Raw genomic sequence first — 15,411 nt, 5'->3', positions numbered from 1 at the left:
AGCATGTCTTCAAGGCTCAGGACACAACACGGGTCACACTGTGTTCTCAGCTCACTGCCAAACGCCATGAAAATGAAAGAACCGAGCCCTAAACACGTTTAAAGTCTCAACTCTTCATTATTTTTCACTATGTCCTCGGTTTATTGAGCGTTTATTGATGTGCCGGTGATGCACATGCACACGATATGTCAGGCTTTTTTTTTTTTGCAGGTATCTCAGGCAAATTATAAATCAAAGCATGTGGTGTAAGAGGGAGAAGGTCCTGTTACAATGTATGGTCCTGTATGAATGAAACACTGAGATTCACCCTTCTGGTGCCACACTGTGTCAAAAGATATGAACATAAGCCTCTTTCACACTGAAATGTGTGGGTAAATCAATAAAAATCAACAAACAAAATCACCCAATTAAAAAAAAAATACAATTTAACATTATATCCGTTTATCTTCAGTTATTTGGATTTATTTTGTAATTGAAGATTTTTTTGTGTTTAATTTGTTCAGCACTAAGCTGAAATCAAATTCAGCTTAGGGCCCCAAAAAGGCTTGGGCCTCCACTGGTCATGGAAATACTATAAATATCAAGTCTTACGTCTCGATTTCTCTTTAAATTAATTATATTTATCTTTGTTTTTCTGTATGAAAGTGTAATGAAATCTCTTCTTAAGGCAAACTCCATCCAATGCCTGATTATTTCTTCTTTTTAAATGCCAAAAAAGTGGGCTGAGAGCTGAGTGAGGAAGAGGAGGGATGGATAAAAGGGGAGGAGTCTGGCATAACTGTAGTCTGACAGTGATTGGACAAGAGGCTGATGAACGCTTGTACCCGTGACACAAGCGTGGACGTAGAAAGCTGGTTTGAGTGCAGTAGCTGGTGTTGGGCCACAGAGGGCAGCAGAGACAGTAGAATTACACACCAGTTTACATCCAAACAAAAGTGGTTTAGGAGTTCAGTTAAACTTAAATGAGATCAATTTCTTGGAAAAAATAAATCTGCTTAATCAGCTCAACTGGAAGCAAATGTTCAGTTTAATCCAATTGAACTCAGCTTTGGGTTTATTGTCTTCATTTGAGTCACTACATATAGTTCCAGAAGAAAACTAAAACTGAAAGCAAAAATTAATTTACACCACTTCAGAGACAGACACCCCCCTTTTTTTGGTTGCTAGAACACAATTTCACTCTGGATTACTTACTATCACATACTATTATTGCATGAACTACAAGTCAAATTAAACCTTAGATATTAAATAAAACCACCTTCTTCTTTTCCTTTGGGCTGCTCCCTTCAGGGGTCGCCACAGTGAATCAACCTCCTCCATCTCACCCTGTTCTCTGTATCCCCCTCTCTCACACCAACTAACTTCATCCATAAACCTTCTCTTTGGTCTTCCTCTAGACCTCCTGCCTGGCAGTTCCAACCCCAGCATCCTTCTACCAATATACTCACTATCCCTCCTCTGTACATGACCAAACCATCTCATTCTGACCTTATCTCCAAAACATCTAACATGTGCTGTTCCTCTGATTGACTCATTCCTGATCCTATCCATCTTCGTCACTCCCAAAGAGAACCTCAACATCTTCATCTCTGCTATATTTTATATTAAATAAAACCATGAACTACTAATACAATTTTGGAGTGAAGAGAAGGAACTGTATTTTTATTTAAGAATTCACTGAAATATCATTACTGCAACATCCTGATGAAACATCCTGATATGATTTTATGCTTATATCGCTCATATCACTTGATCGGGCCCCTGCTGACACTTATTAAACCCCAATCATTATTACTACAATTATGAAGTATGTTTTAGAGGGTAACACTTTTTAGGGATTAGGGAACACATATTCACCATTAACTAGGTGCTTACTAACATGCATATGAGTTTTTACAACTTAATCAGGAAAAATCTTAATTCATGTATGATACAGGTAGAATAAGGTTATGTAGAATAATCTTTAGATTATGTGTTCCCTAATCTAAAGAGTTACCTTTTAGAGTAATCACTGCCAAAGACAGGGCAGGAATCTTCTTTTTTTGTTTTGTTCCTTAAGATTTATCAAGTAACTTTCATAAAAATGAAAATGTCTGGTCTACCCTTTCAAAACCACATGTTTTGTCACAAATGGCAATAGAACTATATTTAGCTCAAATTTGCTCTTGTCGTGGTTTATATTGTATACAAATGTGGCTGTGACCAAGTCTTTAAAAAAAGAGGTTCCACATACAAAAAAGAAACAACACAATTAGGTGTGTCTCTGTAAGTCGGCTGTAAAGATATTTGTCCAACACTCACACACTCACAGTCACCGCTGCTTTTACAGCGCTGCATTTGAACCTTAAAAAAAAAGGCTTAGGCCTTTGAAGTCCTGAGTATGTCAAATGTCCCCACTATGTTGGTGTTAATTCAAAAATACGTCCTCACAGTTATTGGCAGACATGCGGCGCACACACACAGTGGTGGTGGTCCAGACCACCGGGCTGACCAGTCCACTGCTGGTTTTGATCAACAGGTCTGGGAACAAACATAAAACCTGGGAGGAGGTGATCACGCCGACATATGTGAGGCCATAACACTGTCACACACACACACACACACACACGGACAATAATGGAGACTGGGTTTAATGTTTTTACTCGTGTCTGATCGTCTGTGTGTGTGTGTGTGTGTGTGTGTGTGTGTGACATGAACTAACAGTCTGACTGACAGAGGCAGCGACAGTGGAAGAAGTCGAGGATTAACGTGGTACAAACAAATCCACGACTAAAACTTCATCTGGGACAAACTGTAGCACATTATGTTTACATCAAAGCAATAGTCAGACCCCGCCTCCACCCCCCAATCACAACATGGTCCGTCAACTAAAAACTGCCTCGCTGTGAGTCACAGACACGAGGCGACAGAGGGACCAGAAAAGAGACGAGACAAAACTATCGGGAAACAGCTGCATGTTAAAAGCCTGACTCTAGTCCGACTAAGACAATCATTTTAATGTCATGTAAAGCCTTTAGTCAGACTTAAATCCAGCTACTCTTAGTCCGACTAAGACAATTATTTGGTGTTCTTAATGTCATGTAAAGTAATTAATTACATTTAAGAAAAGCAAAACAAGGCAAGAAAAGAAGTATACGAAACAAGAAAAGTGATTTAAAGGGGACGTATTATGCAAAATCTACTTTTTAACCATTGTAATACTTATATTTGGGACTCTGGAGGCCCTACCAGTCGCCAAAGTGTGGAAAAAGAATACTCGTGGTCCCCCTTAGTGTAAGTATAGGTGATAAAACACTCCATGTTGAATTCCCTGCACTTATGACGGCAGCATGCGCATTTCACCTTGAATGTTACCGCCCCACCAGTAAGTTTACTTGGAGAGCTCCACCTTAGCTCCACCTTGTCCCTGCGAGAGTGCAGGCGAGGGAGGAAGAGCGGTATTATGTCAACGCGGAGGGACAAGTGTGCTGTTGGTGGCTGCACAGTGGAGCACAGTGTTTTACAGAGGATTTTATATATGAAGCTAATGTGCCGGATAAAGTCAGCAAACGTGTGTTCGCGTGTTCGCACCACTTCACATCAGACTGTGACCAGCGGTCGCCGTATTTAGTCAGCGACGTACAAACACACACATTGTTAAGAAAAGGTCACATAGAGGTCATAACTGACCATTCTGACACGTCCTAATTAAACATATTTGTTCAGTACGTCCTCCATGACCGGAGCACAGACTCAGTCTGATACAGTCACATACAGCAGCTGTTTATGCAGCGATCAGCGGTGGATCAGTGGTGCTGTCCCTAAGTGTTTTTAACTGATTTACAGTTGGACAGTGTTCGGCTCCATCCTTATGTAGGACGTCTCTTCCTGTGACGACACTCTCACTGTTTCCTGCTCACGCTGCCATGTTGATATTGTCAGAGAACTAGTGGAGGGAGGGGGAGAGGAATGAGGGGAGGGAACAGGAGCTGAGCGAGTGAGCGCTGTAAAGAGGACAAATCAGAAACCCCCTGGAAGAAGTGGGCGTGTGTTTGCCTGTGTCTCATGTTCATTAGGACACCAGGGAACTAGTTTAACTTGCAGAAAAAGGGTATAACATGTCAGACAACCTGAAGAAAAAGGAAAGTTAAATTAACTTCATATTAGTTTCCTAAGTACAAACACACTGGAACCCAGATGTGGATTTAATTTTTACTACAGAAGTTAATTTAGCTGTTTTCACTGTTAAAAAGTTAATGAAACTAATTAATTAAAACACTACAACATTAAAATGTGAGCAGTTTTCACTGCAACAAACATTAATAATGATCATAAAAATAATAATACGTCCATCCCACAGTCACTTTCCATCTGTAAATGAAAGGAACATGAAAGTTTGGTATTGAAGACTAAAGTCAAAGCATTCCTGTAGCACCACCCTGTGGCAGAACAGTGTCAACACCTGCAACCCGTCTCTCTACATTCATGTTTCTGGTTTCCACACATCTTTAAGGTGTTTTTTTTAAGGGTTCAGACCTGGGTTAGAATTAGGTTTAGGTTAAGTATTTACCTGGGATGTTTAAGATTAAGATCAATTGCACTATTTTCTTGTACATCTGTAGATTTTGTCTTTTTTTGTGCTAAACAATTTCCCCTCGGGGATGAATGAAGTATTTCTATGGTACTCTGTTCAATGTTTATAAAGAAGACAACAGCAACAGCATCTAAGCCAGAATCAAACATTTATTAACAAAAGAACGTGTTAACACATTAAGTCTCAGAAGCAAAACCATCATTATTCCCGTTTCTGTCGTTCATAATGAACTCAAATCACCTGCATTATGAACGATTTATCAACCCGTGCTTAAGCAGACAGACATGTTCGCTGATCGATCAGGAAAAAAATCTGTTTGTCAGTAACTCGGGAGGAAGCTCAGAGGTCTCAAACTCGTGGTGTGCGGGCCACTTAAGGTCCCCCAATCATTTTAATGTGGCCCACCACTTAACATCAAATTATAATGACTTATTTAGTAAAAAATGTCTCGTTCCATATCAAAACATTTTCTTTCTCTTAAATATCCGAACAAAAAACATAATAGTGGAATATTGTGATAAGATTTAAAGCTGATTTTGGACTTTGGCTCCTGATCTGACAAAGACGCTGACTGGCCCTCCAGGGGCCCCTGCTCTACAGCTTCACCTCGGATGTAAACATCCTGCAACAATGGACCAATAAATCCGACTGAGAGAAGAGCCGATCCCGAGATATAACAAGAAAACATTCTCGTTAGAAATAAGGAGAAACGGCTGAGATATTATCTTTCTCTTAGATGTTTGGAGGCGAGGCGAGCGATATTCAGCTGCCACGTGCAACTTCACCAGTAGATGTTGCTAAATCCTACACAACACACCTTTAAAAGTGTCCTGAGGATGGATTTCTGTCTCCAAACCGCCTCCAAATGCTATTTATTTTTTGTGGTCAGATTTGAAAACATTTCTCAGAACCTCACGACACAGAGGCCCAGAGTCACTGAGTTACAGTAGAGAAGCTGGAAACTCAAACGTATCAACCCAAATACGCCGATTACCGACTACAAGATTCGCAATATCTCAGTTTCCACCCCTGTATCGTCAAATGTTTCGTATCATGAGATTCCTGCTGCTCAACAGCGAGGGTTAATGGAAGCGTCTGATGTCTAACCCCCTGCTGCTGCCACCCGGTGGCTTCATTAAACACTGCACCGTGTGTGAAGACCACCGTCACAGCATTCGCTACCATATCACATCAGTGAGGAGTCGAGCGACTTCTGCGCTCCCGACAAAGGCGCGCTTTGTTGTTTCACATCGGAGTACAAACACCGACTAAACCACCGCAGCAGGTGAAAGGACTCCAGTGACGCCTATTAAATGTCACTCACGTGAGGCCGGGGTGAAATAATTCCCCCCCCCCCGCTGACACTGTACAGCTCACTGCCTTCCTGCCCCCAGAACGAGAAGCCAACAGATAATTCTGAAGGCTTTATTTCTCGTCCAAAAGAATCATTGCTACAAATCATCAATCAGGGACGGCTATGTACCACGTTTTTTTTCATGTCCGATTACGACACAAATATTTACTGATACCGACGACAGTCCGATGTAGTCTTTCCCCCGACATGTTTGCACTGGCACGAAATACAAGTATGAGAATCTAACACAAATACCTATGAAAGGCATTCTCCAAGCTCGGATCAATCTAACCTGACACACATTTGCCAACTGCATTATTTTAACTGTCATTTTAGCACCATGTGAAAAACACAATGCTCCACCTGTGCAGCACATATTTGACCTCTACAGGTCACAGGTCAGATTTTAGACATTAATCTTATCGGACCGATACCAGTACAGCGTCATATCAGCTTATCAATCCTATATCAATCAGAAGAGGAGTCTTTCAACCAAAACACAAAAAGAAAACCTCAGACCAGAGTCGGACCAGAGCCGGACCAGAGCCGGACCAGAGCCGGACCAGAGCCACAATGTCTGTTCTCATGAGCGGAGCACACGAGGGCATGAGCCTATAGAGTAGAACAAGATAAGGAAACGAGACACTTCAGCACATCGTGCATGTTTTTTACATCCTCAGCTGTTTCTGTCTACATGCTACTGTTTTACCATCAAATCCAGCAGCAGAGTAGATGGTACATACGATGGCCGCGTAGGCCTTCACATGCACGCTTTACATTTCTAGTGACGAGATGTGGAGCCGCAGACTGTCACGTGACTCAGACAAAAAAACGAGCGCCGCCAGTGCTGGTTTCAAGCCGCCAAGAGGATCCTCGCACGCTTCAAATCCACAGAGATGGAGCGACAGATCCCACAACCTGACAGACTCATTATATCCAACACCTGGGTCTTAAAAACCCAGCATTAACTTTTCCCTCATCCGACTCCAGAGAACACTTCAATAAAATCAACCAGCGCGATAACGGGTGAATGCTGCGAGTGAACCACAGTACGCTGGGATGCAGCAGCCGCGCGTCACACTGACAGTTTCTCCAAACCTCAGAAGTAACACACGGCTACATTTCTGAGGTCACATGACCACAGGCCCCAGCAGCTGTGAACCACGGCTCGCGTCTGTAACCGTAGCGGCTACTGACGTTCGCCATGGATCGCTGTTCACATTCACAACATTCTCAAAATGATCAACGGCATTTGTTCACTTTTAAAGTTGTTTATATCACGACCAACTGAATACCCGAGCGCGACCAAACAAAATCACAGACCCCGCGGGAATGACATGAATAAACACCGTTCCTACTGTTCAGGTGATCATAAAACAGTTAAAAATCTTATTTTTAACTGTTTTATTTAACTGATTTGTAGTGCTGCAAAATGATTATATTACTATAACATGAATCATTCATTATAACTCAATTAGTCACCAAGTTCTCCCATGTTTCAGCTTCTTAAGTGCAAATATTTCCTACTTTCTACGACAAATTAATGGATAAAACTGAATCATTTCATTTTGGGGAATAACAGGACAAAACAAGATCGTTTTCAAGGACTGCAATCTACAATCTCACCACTCGATTCTAACACACTGGTGGTTTTGGTCATTTGGTGGCTGTAATGCATTTATATACAAGCTATTGTTTAGTACGTTGCCCTGTAGTAATCACGCCTGAAGCTTACACAGAGAGATGGACGAACCGCTGGAGAACATCCAGAAAGCCGGATACACTGCTTCAGACACGGGCAGCACAAAGGTGTGGAAGGGATACGCTCGATCTGCCACGTTATAGAACGTAGCTCTGCCCTCGTCGCAGTCCAGCAGCACGCCGACGCGCTTCGGACTGGGATTGACCAGAACGGTCTCCACGCTGTTGTGCCACGCCGACAGCTTCACGTTAAACCACTCCACGCACCAGGACTGCGCGTTGCGGCCCAGGCGACTGTTGGGACCGACGCGGTCGATGGCTTTGAGCGCCAAACCGAGGCCGATGAAGTTGTTGCAGCTCAGGCGCACTTCCCAGTAGTGGCACCCTCGGGAGAAGCCCTGCGAGGTGAGCACCTGCGAGCACACGTTGAAGCGCTGAGGGCAGTTGGGGTAGTTCTCGAGCTCCTCCGACACGGACGCCTTCGTAAACTCCTCCGTCAGCGAGATGCGCTTGTGGGCCGTCTTTCGGTCAAAATTTAAAACTCTGCCAACTAGAGGGAAATGAAAGAAAGGTCATTCAGGTCATTCAGGTCAACACTCTCTCTGGATCTGCCCGTCTGTCAATCGCACAACGGTTCACTTGAATCAGAGATGCACAATGTTGGGACTTTCTGCTGATATGTCGATATCGGGAGATCTTGACACGTTTGACGATATTTGGTGATACATTTTAAAGTCAATGTCATGCTCATGATGTTGTGCATCCCTGTGACACCAACTGTCCAGTGGTTTGGTCGACAGGCGACTTCGTAAGAGCACCAGTGTGTTTGGATAACAAATGCAAGCGATAGATGTAGAAACGTGACGCAGTACTGTGCAAACCAGGGTTTACGTTAGCCGGTATATGCTAATATAACACGTCAATGAAACACCGACACAAACTGACACAAAGGGAGAATCGTGCCGTGCGTGTTTTCATACGTCACACTTACTTTCAGTATTTATCCGACTCGGCAGAATGTAGTTCTGGTTCATTTCGTTTACAATAATTTGATTTTTACCTGCTCAGTTTACAGTTTGTAGAACGTTTGTCTTCCAGAATTCACTGAATGTGTGTGTGTGTGTGTGTGTGTGTGTGCCTGTATTTAAGAATACTGTATGTCCAGCAGTAAAGACGCATGGCCTGAAGTTTGAAATATTAACGGCACATAGCGTAAGCTCTGGTGAGCTTTGCTGTTTTTATGTCACGATACCAATAATATCACAATACAACGATTCTGCGATTAATATATTGCCAAGACAATCGTACAGCGATAGATCGCAATATCCGTCTTAACTGAAGAAAACCAAGCGTCTCTATTTATTCACAACATAGAGAACAGAACAGAAGTGTATTGAGCGTAGTTTTCTCCACCACAGTAAACGCAGTAAACGCTTCTAGCGAAGCTACTGTTTACTTTAGAGAATCTTAATCACTATAAAATAACACGAGGAAGGACGACGACATATCACCAAATCCGACATTTGGACCCATGGTAGAATCAGACTTGTGCACAGTACTGTATGTTGCTAATACACATTTCATATACAAAAGAAGATGGTGTACTTGAACACAACCCTTACAATGCAGAAGGACACTTCTTTTCTCCGCACACGAGATGTTTGGAGTCACTTTTGAAGTTTCTACGGTGAAAGAAGACAAAAAAAAAGAGTGAACACAGTCACACACTGAACGATTATTTCAATAATCGATTAATCGGTCGATTATTTTCTCGATTCATCGAATAATTCAAGCGCTCAGACTTTTCAGCTACTTAATAAAATAACTAAACAAAGACATCAAACTTCCCCCAAAATGCCAGTAAGTGGACTGAGAGTGGAGCGGGGGCGTGTTCACATATTAAATGGTAATATTTGATTGATCCTTTGCTCCATATAACACAGAAACAGTTAACCCTGAATAATTAGGAAAACACCGATCAACGAATCGAGAAAATCATCAGCAGATGAATCCATCACATGTCATCACATCACATCACATGTCATCACATGTCATCACATGTCATTTAGCAGACACTTTTTATCCAAAGCGACTTACTAGGTAATTGAGTACAACCTTGAGATAATGTATGTTATGATTTGGCGCTATACAAATAAAATTGAATTGAACCTGCCAGGGGTGGAGTTGAACTTGCGACCATGAAGTCTTCTTCGACTTCATGGTCTGCAGCCACTAATGCTGTTATTTATTGAGTGTACATTCTGTTATAAACATTCATAAACGTGTATAAACGTGTGTACCTGGTTTCCGGCTGAGTTGCGGTGCAGCAGGACGACCCTTGGATTTGGTTTTTGTAGGATCCTCCCACAGGTTTTCCATTGAAGCGGCTAGTTTTTTCAATTGTTCAGCAGCTTCGTTAGGTTTTGCTTCTAATTAGAAAAAGAAAAAAAAAAAACATTTGACAGAGGAGTTTGCTCACGCTTCTGAATACTTCAGTTACAAATCTGGAGTAGTTTTGATAAGCATTTACCTCCCTGTGACATCAAAATCCACGTTGTAGGGCTTATATAGTGACTTAGTTTACCTACACCTTCACGTACAATATGGGGGGGGGAAAAGCCATATATCCAATTATTATTATTATTATTATTATTATTATAGAGGTTTTTGGTGACTTATCTTGGGGGCGGGTGAATATGGAGCTGCGGTAGCTAACGTCAGGCAACGCCACTGTTCGGCATCATACACCGAATACCTGGCCATAGATCAAGGAACTCGTTCACTGCTCACAAACAAAGGAGCACGAACTCGTGTTAGCGCCCAGTACTGCGCGTCCATGCGCACCCAACACCATTTTCTTGACAGAGCCTGAACTCTGGATGTCGGCCATTTTCTTGAGAAATTGATTGGGTTCAACGTTGTTGTTGTTGTTGTTGTTGTTGTTGTTATTGTGTGTAATTGTGCTGGTGTGCCGCTTTAAATGCATCTTATCTTGTGTGACTGGGGTAAGAGTGGGCCGAGCTCGACTTTACTGGCACAGCGAGCTACAACAGAATCCATGTCAAATAAAGAAAGCACATGAGCGACACATTTTCAGTGTCAGGCACACCAGTTTAGTGTTTAGTGTTTAAACGCTGGATTTGATGTATATTTAATGAAGTTGCTGTCCTACCTTTTGAAGCAGAATCAGACTTTCTCTTACTCTGGTTCTTCTTCTTTGCGCCGGCCTTGGTCTCTGGACCTGGCTCTGAAAACAGAAGCATCAGCTTCATTTGTCTCCTCGTCAGACAAAGAATGTGTGAGACACCATGAATTCACCTGATGTCTGGAAGGCTCCAAAACTGACAGGAGGAAATCCCAAGGCTGTTTTTTTACCTGTCAAACACACAGCAGCCGTTCACTGGTCCTGACTGTCAAACACTGTTCAAATGCATCCTCCACGGTTCCATGTCATCGTTCATGCTCACCTGACTTCAGCAGCTGCACTCTGGCCTCCACAGGCTGTTGCAACACCTCAGTCAGATGCTCCTTAAAAGCAGCACAAAAGTCCTGGATTGCCAGCACCTTCTTGGAGTCCAGGTTGACTCGAGGGGTGTAAGGGTCAAAGTTGACGGCGGGCGGCAGGGTATACGAAGTCTGCGAGGAGGAGAGGGAGGAGGAGCAGGAGGAGCTCACACATTTATATTTAACACCTTTATCCAAACCAACTTACAAAAAAAGGAACAGGCGACACAGAAGAAGTCTTAAAAGAACTCCACTAGACTGACGGAGGGTGAGACGGAGAGTCTAAACAGTTGGACTTCTTTCACTTCACTGAGGTAAATGTCCTCTCACCTGCAGGAACTTGAGCGCGTGGGACTGAGCGAGCAGACCGTTGATCTGGTCTTTAGCGGCGCTCATGGTATTAATGTTCTCTGTGAACTTCTTGGTGAGAACGTTGAGTTTGACCTGACCGCTGTCCATCTCTCGATCCACGGCGCTCAGCGCGGCGTTCTCGTCTTGGATCAACATGTCGTGCAACAGCTGATACTCGGCGACCACCGCTTCCTTCTTTCTGGCCGCGTCGTCCTGAAATCAAAAGGGAAAGGTTTTAAATTCCCGTTCCTCGATGCTTTAAAGCCACAGTTTGGATATTTGGGGTATTTATCTCCTCTTAAGTGGTCATTTTATTTCTTACCTTCAGTTTATCCTGCATGCTGCTCATTTGACATACAATAGATTGATTTTTAACAATCCTCCCATCCAGCAAATCCAGCTTATTTTTCAGGTCAGACTGCAAACACAGAAAAAACACACACACATGCACTTAATCCTAATTCACATTTACTTGAACATGGATTAGTAGTTAATGCTTCAGCTTCCTCACTGCAGGATCTCATCTCATATAACAGTTTTAATCGTGTTCAGTAGTAGATTTTCATTATTATTATTATTATTATTATTATATCTGTGGATTTACGGTCATTTTTGAGGACGTTAACATGAATAAAAACTCTTGAGTCTTGGCACGGAGGTCGGGTTGGTGAGAAACGCGATAGTGGCATAGGAAACAAACCCGTTCGTAGGCGAAGCTTGGACAGAGCAAGTCAAGATTAAGTTGCACCGAATTTCACGAAACTTCACGGCCTCAACTCAACAGGAAGTTGGCCATTTTGAATTTGGCGTCCAACCTAGCGATGTGCTTACTTTGTAAACAGACATAAAAAAACCCATCACAATTTGTATTTTTGGTAGTAGAAGTTATTTTTACATTTTTAATTTGTAGTCGTTGATTTAGAAGTAGGACAACAGTGTAACGAGAGCTGCAACTACATGTCTGGAAGGCTCCAAAACTGTTTTTCAGAAAACCTTAAAAAATGCTGATCGGTGTTTGTCAAACCTGGAAATGATGATGTTCTCTAACGTCTTGTTTTGTCCACAAACCAAAATGATTGACTTTTAAGGAAATTAAGAAAATATTCACATTTAAGAAGCTGCCTGAAGAAATGACCTATATGTCCATATAAGGAGTTGTTTATTAGGGCGCACCTGTGAGCACTAAGGTTAACGGTCTCATGAGCATCATAATCATTTTGATTTTATGGTTGTAGAATCGAGTTCTTCTGCCCCTTTTTTCCAAGATGACTTCTGCAACCTCTAGTGTCCAAAGAGACATTTAATGTGGAGTTTAAAATAAGATAAGATAATATCAGGTACACAGATATTCTCTATTCAAAGAAGCATAGTTTGTCACGTCGGTGACGACAGGATGATAACTCAAGGGTCCAACTAACATAGTTTGCCTGTTCTTAAGTAGAACTTGAGACAGACAGACAGACAGACAGACAGGCACGCACCTCCTTGAGCATCCTCTGCTCCTCAGGAGTCGTGAAGGAGCAGCCCTTGTGCACCTGCTGCAGGCAGAGGCTGCAGATGGGCCGCACATGGCCGATGCAGAAGAGCTCCATCAGCTTGTGATGCTCTGAGCAGATGCGGTGAGACAGGTCACTGAGGGGCTGGCTCAGCTGGTGGAGACGGAACACCGGGTTCTCCCGGTGAGGACGCAGGTGCTCCTCACAGAAAGAGGCCATGCACGTGAGACAGGTGTGACTCGCCTCCGTCAACATGCAGGCGTCGCAGCGGACGACGGTCTCCACCTCCTCCTCAGCCTCCTTCTCCTCCTCCTCAGCCTCCTCAGCCTCCTTTTCAGCCACCTCCGCCTCACTCTTGCTGGACCTGAGGGTGAAGGTCTCCACCACGGTGCTGAGGACGGTGTTCTTCTTCAGCTCAGGCTTGGTGGGGAAGTGACAGCGACACTGAGGACAGCAGAACACGTCCTCCCAGGAGGCGAGGAGACAGTCGCGGCAGAAGTTGTGTCCACAGGGGATGGTGACGGGACAGCTGAAGGGGGACAGACAGATGCTGCAGGTGAGCTCGTCCTCGAGACTCATGAGACTCAGCTGAGGCGCGTCCGCCGCCATTTTGACAAGTCGGAGAAACGAAAGTGATCCTGAGGCAGAAACGAAAGTTAACAGCGTTTCACCACACACACACACACACACACACACACACACACACACACACATATATATACATACACACACACACACACACACACACACACATATATACATACACACACAACGTGCTGTTTGTTTAAAAAAAAAAAAGAAAAAAGGCAGATAAACAAAACAACCCGTCAACAGCGACGCTGACGCTGGCATTCGCGCGTTCAAACGCACCAAAAAGGCCCGAACTAATAATGAATAATATTATTAACTTAATAATGAGATAAAGCTGGTAAACGTTACCTTGTGTTAACAGCAAAGGAGAGATAAAGTATCTCAGGTTGGAACAGAACCGACGAACACTTCACTTCCTGCTGATGAACTGCGTCTGAGTGACGTCCGCGTCAGGTGTTCCAGTAAAGGAGGTCCGACGCCATCACGCTGCAACAAAGGGAGGCGGGGTCACGACGTATCACTGTCACGTGGAAAGGGTTGTGTTTGAGTTCAGGCTCAGTGATTCCCAAAGACTGGGTCGGGACCCAGAGATGGATCACAACTCAACTGAAGCAGATTTGTGTGTGTTTTAAATAACATGAATAAGTTGAATTTAATGTGAATTTAATTCAGTTATGCATTCAAAATGATGTTGGTTGCTACAAGAGTGCATAACCTGAACCACAAGTCAGCCAAATATAAGAATAAAAACATACCATGATCATGTGATCATAAGACTGGGTCGGGACCCAGAGGTGGGTCACAAAAGATTTCTTTAGGGTCCCCAAATAAAATGTATTTGGAGATTTGAGTTACTACTTATAAGTATATGTTTTAAATAACGTGATACACAAAGTGGTGGAACTACAACACAAACACAAGTCAGCAAAATAAGAGAATACATCGTATCACTATCATGTCACAGGGTTTGGGATGTGAATGTCGTGATCTGGGTCATGATAGTTTGAAAAGTGCGGGTTCAACCACAAAAGAGGGGGCGGGACTACAAGTGAGCGGAACTTGAAGTTGTCCAAATCACACATGATTTGAATTTATTTATTTATATGTTTATTTCGGTCATGACATTTAGATCACTCATCACACGTCAGTGTAGTTCACACAATACACATAACCGAAAGGGAAAGCGGGAGAAGCAGAAGCTTATCTAGCCCCGCCCCCATTATCATCATACCTTTCATAGTTTGTTAGTTTTAATGACATTTGACAAAGAAAACATGTTTCAGTATCAGGTAGCACTCTAGACAGTCAAATCAGACTCCATGTGTGTCTGTACATGTGTCCATGATATTCGTCTCGACTTGTTGCCTGGCATATTCAACTTCCCAAAAGTCACAAAATAATCCAATCAATAGAAGTCAATGCATCATTTTTTTATTTTTTTTATTTCCCTTTCGTCGTCCATCTCATCCGTGGGATTCGCCTCGCTTTGCTTCTCCATTCTTTTCACGTGCTCGAGGGTTGCGGACACGTCGGAGCGCAGCCCAACCATGGCTCTCTTTGTTATTGCGCTTTCCACCTTCACATTCACCAATTCATTGGTCATGTCGTTGCCGATCTTTCCCAGGTCGCGGTGTTGCAGGAACGTTCCCCATCCCAGGGAGAGCATTCCGATCGTCATGAACGTGAATATGTACACATCCTCCACATCCTCCACATCCAGTCCCATCCGTCCCAAATGTAGCCAGCCATGAACATTATGGATAAGGTTAGGGTTATAGATCTAGGTCAGTGTTTCTCAAAGGCTGGGTCGGGACCCACAGATGGATCGCTGAAGATTTTTT

General features: G+C 43.1%; 1 protein-coding gene across 2 annotated transcripts; it reads right to left on the bottom strand.

The window, feature by feature from the left end:
* Positions 1 to 4,704: 4,704 nt before the first annotated feature.
* Positions 4,705 to 14,026, bottom strand: trim25 (tripartite motif containing 25). 2 transcript variants are annotated; one of them, XM_044017055.1, is made up of 10 exons: positions 13,919 to 14,026; positions 12,965 to 13,617; positions 11,806 to 11,901; positions 11,463 to 11,696; positions 11,096 to 11,264; positions 10,947 to 11,003; positions 10,801 to 10,875; positions 9,929 to 10,057; positions 9,251 to 9,310; positions 4,705 to 8,178 (listed from the first exon to the last, which is right to left on the bottom strand). In XM_044017055.1, exons 2-10 carry the CDS (start codon positions 13,586 to 13,588, stop codon positions 7,646 to 7,648), a joined length of 1,977 nt encoding a protein of 658 aa, XP_043872990.1. In that variant the 5' UTR covers positions 13,589 to 13,617; positions 13,919 to 14,026; the 3' UTR covers positions 4,705 to 7,645. The 2 variants fall into 2 exon arrangements, with proteins under 2 accessions (XP_043872990.1, XP_043872991.1); XM_044017056.1 differs by having other exon boundaries at positions 10,831 to 10,875.
* Between the last annotated feature and the right edge of the window lie 1,385 nt (positions 14,027 to 15,411).

Source organism: Solea senegalensis, unplaced genomic scaffold (genome assembly GCF_019176455.1).
Source record: "Solea senegalensis isolate Sse05_10M unplaced genomic scaffold, IFAPA_SoseM_1 scf7180000015033, whole genome shotgun sequence".
In the NCBI taxonomy this organism is placed as follows: Eukaryota; Metazoa; Chordata; class Actinopteri; order Pleuronectiformes; family Soleidae; genus Solea; species Solea senegalensis.
This window is presented reverse-complemented; position numbering and strand designations above follow the sequence as displayed.

Excerpts from the sequence above, each read along its gene's own strand:
- trim25 (XM_044017055.1), bottom strand. The coding sequence starts at position 13,588 with ATGGCGGCGGACGCGCCTCAGCTGAGTCTCATGAGTCTCGAGGACGAG. Across the intron at positions 11,265-11,462 it reads ACGCGCTCAAGTTCCTGCAG|ACTTCGTATACCCTGCCGCC; the intron begins GTGAGAGGACAT and ends TCCTCCTCGCAG. Across the intron at positions 8,179-9,250 it reads AAGAAGTGTCCTTCTGCATT|TTGGCAGAGTTTTAAATTTT; the intron begins GTAAGGGTTGTG and ends ATTTCCCTCTAG.